Raw genomic sequence first — 2,462 nt, 5'->3', positions numbered from 1 at the left:
GTAGGAACCTGTGACTTTATCCAATTGCTCGAATGATGTATGTGAGTCGATTATACAGTGAGTTAACACCAGTGAAACTGAAGTTGTGATGAATTAGAGCACCTATGGTTGGTTTATAAAGTTCACAGTAATGCACAACCCACCCATCTCTTTGGGAAGCTGGACAGTCTTAGCCAACACGTGTCTGTAATGTTGTGTTCTCCTTTCTCTCTCTCATGTAGGTGGGTTTTCTCAGATGTACAGATGTGTTTGTGACTGGTTGGGGTTATCTTACAGAGAAGAGGTGCAGTGGGTGAGTATTACTTACATTCTTTTGGGCATGTGCACAGCACTGACAGATCCTGGTTCAGCTGTGCCTAAGCGTTGGCTGGATGACATAAAAGCCCTTTGGTTAAAAGGATAAACTCAACATTATGTGAAGACACTACCCCTTACCCCATAGCTTCAGATCTCTCAAGGTCTTCTCTGTGCCCTTTCTTCTTCTGGTGCAAAATGGAACAACTCTTTCTCTGCTGTATATACAGTATTTCATCTGCTCTGTGAAATTCTTGTTTCTGTGTGACTCATTGAGCTCTAGCAGATGTTTTAAAGTAACAGACGTATTGTTAACACCAGCTATGACTAACTGTTTCCTTTCCAGGATGTAGACACCATCTATTTGACACAAGACACCAGGGAACTCAACCTCCAGGACTTCAGCCATCTGGAGAACAGGTAAGTGTCGGCACAGAGTTAAAATGTTACATAATGGAAAAATTCAAACTGAGCATAAATGAAGAGCATGTGGCACAAGAGGAAAAAAAAAATAAAAGCAGTGTATTGTAGGTGTGACAGGTTTTATTTTGTAACAAATGCTGATATCACCACAAAGTCTTTTTGTAACAAATGCTGATATCACCACATAGTCAAATGTAGTAACTTTGACCTGAACTCCTCTCCTCAGGGATCTGGTGGCCATAATAGCAGTTCTTGAGTTTAACCAGTGGTTCACCAAGCTCTCCACCAAGGACTACAAACTGGTTAGTTCTCATGTTCAGCATCTTCTTCTCATTTTTCTCAGCGCCCCCACCTCCAGGCGTCTCTTTAACTCTGTCCTTTTAATCTGAAAATACTGAATTCTCTATATCATATACAGTAAATAACAGTAGTGTCCCATAACAACAAAGGCAGTAAATGGGTTTTGTCTCCTCTTTAGTTTCCTATCGCAGTAGCACATACAGTATATTAAAGCATCACTGTATATTTCATCATTAGGCTGGATAAACAGTATAATAGTGTTTGAGTGTTGCTACAAAATGACAGATAATCCAGATTTAATGTCACCTCAGAGTTAAGTAGGGTTAAAACTCACTGTATTTGTCCACGTTTGTACAGGTCCTGCTTATCACTTCCTTACTGTACTACTACTGCACCAGCACTTCGGGTACAAAGAGCTGCGGCAGTGGTTTCTACTCTGTTAGCTCACTTACTTCCAATGTCAGTTTGCCTCTCTTCAGTAGTGACTGTCTTTTAGGGCCGTGACAGGCCTGTGTGTCTCTGTCCATCTGCCAGTGATATATTACTGTATATTTGGCAGAAACATGGAGAATTATCTTGATATTAATTAAAATATTGATGAGACAAACAAGAGTGCTATCCCATTATAAATTACATACTGTAGTTCAAAGTTTAAATTACAATTGCATGGTGAATTTCAGCATTATGGAACTTAAATTCTGAATGTAAATAAAAGTCAAAACTTGTAACTTTTTGTCTCACCAACAGTTGTAAACCCAATTATATAGTGTTTATAGTATGTCTCCTCTTTGCCTAATGCATCCCCGCTCTATCTGCATTAGCTTTCTCGCCATCTACGCTGCATTTGTCTAACTACTCTGTATGTACAGTATCTGCCTATACAGAATATTTCACCCCTTTGTTTCCGCCCCCTTCCCTGCAGTCTGTTGACTAAGGATCAGTCCAATGTTCTTGTGCGATAAGACACTTAATCCTGACGAGACAAAGGGGTTCATGTCTCAGGCTGCTGCTCCCCTGCAGCACTCTATTACTAACTCCCCATCTCAAAGCTTAACTCTGTCTCACCAGTTTCCACCTGCAGCTTCCCCAAACAATTATCTCACACCTCTGTCACAGACTGTTGTGTTTGTATTGAATATCCTGTCCCTCACCGTGCCACATGCATGTTTAGTTACGAATGCTCACACAGACATAGGTGTACAGTGTCTTGTGGTTTCTAGATTAGTGTGCAGAGCTTGGTGGACAGAGTTAAAGGGAGAGATGCCAGATGAATAAGGAAATGAGTCAGAACGTACAGTATCAGGAAGATCAGATTTAAAGAAGAAAGCCAGAGCAAGAGGTGGACTGAAGAGGAACTGGTAAACTAATCTTTTAATTTCCACAGCCAGCTATAAGCCAGTTGATGTTCCTGCCAAACCTACTGAAATGCAAAAGTTCAACTCTAG

The 2,462-nt window shown here is 40.7% G+C and overlaps 1 protein-coding gene across 1 annotated transcript in view; it reads left to right on the top strand.

Annotated features, from left to right (window-relative positions):
• Nucleotides 1-2,462, top strand: part of LOC109964870 (F-actin-uncapping protein LRRC16A) — a 73,617-nt gene that overhangs the window by 30,864 nt on the left and 40,291 nt on the right. The window contains exons 7-9 of the mRNA XM_020608441.1: nucleotides 218-292; nucleotides 641-714; nucleotides 944-1,019. Coding sequence (XP_020464097.1) covers nucleotides 218-292; nucleotides 641-714; nucleotides 944-1,019 — 225 coding nt within the window. The remainder of the gene's footprint in view (nucleotides 1-217; nucleotides 293-640; nucleotides 715-943; nucleotides 1,020-2,462) is intronic.

This window comes from Monopterus albus, unplaced genomic scaffold, assembly GCF_001952655.1.
Source record: "Monopterus albus unplaced genomic scaffold, M_albus_1.0 scaffold93.1, whole genome shotgun sequence".
Lineage (NCBI taxonomy): Eukaryota > Metazoa > Chordata > Actinopteri > Synbranchiformes > Synbranchidae > Monopterus > Monopterus albus.
Note: the sequence above shows the minus strand (reverse complement) of the source record. Positions and strands in the feature narration are given on the sequence as shown.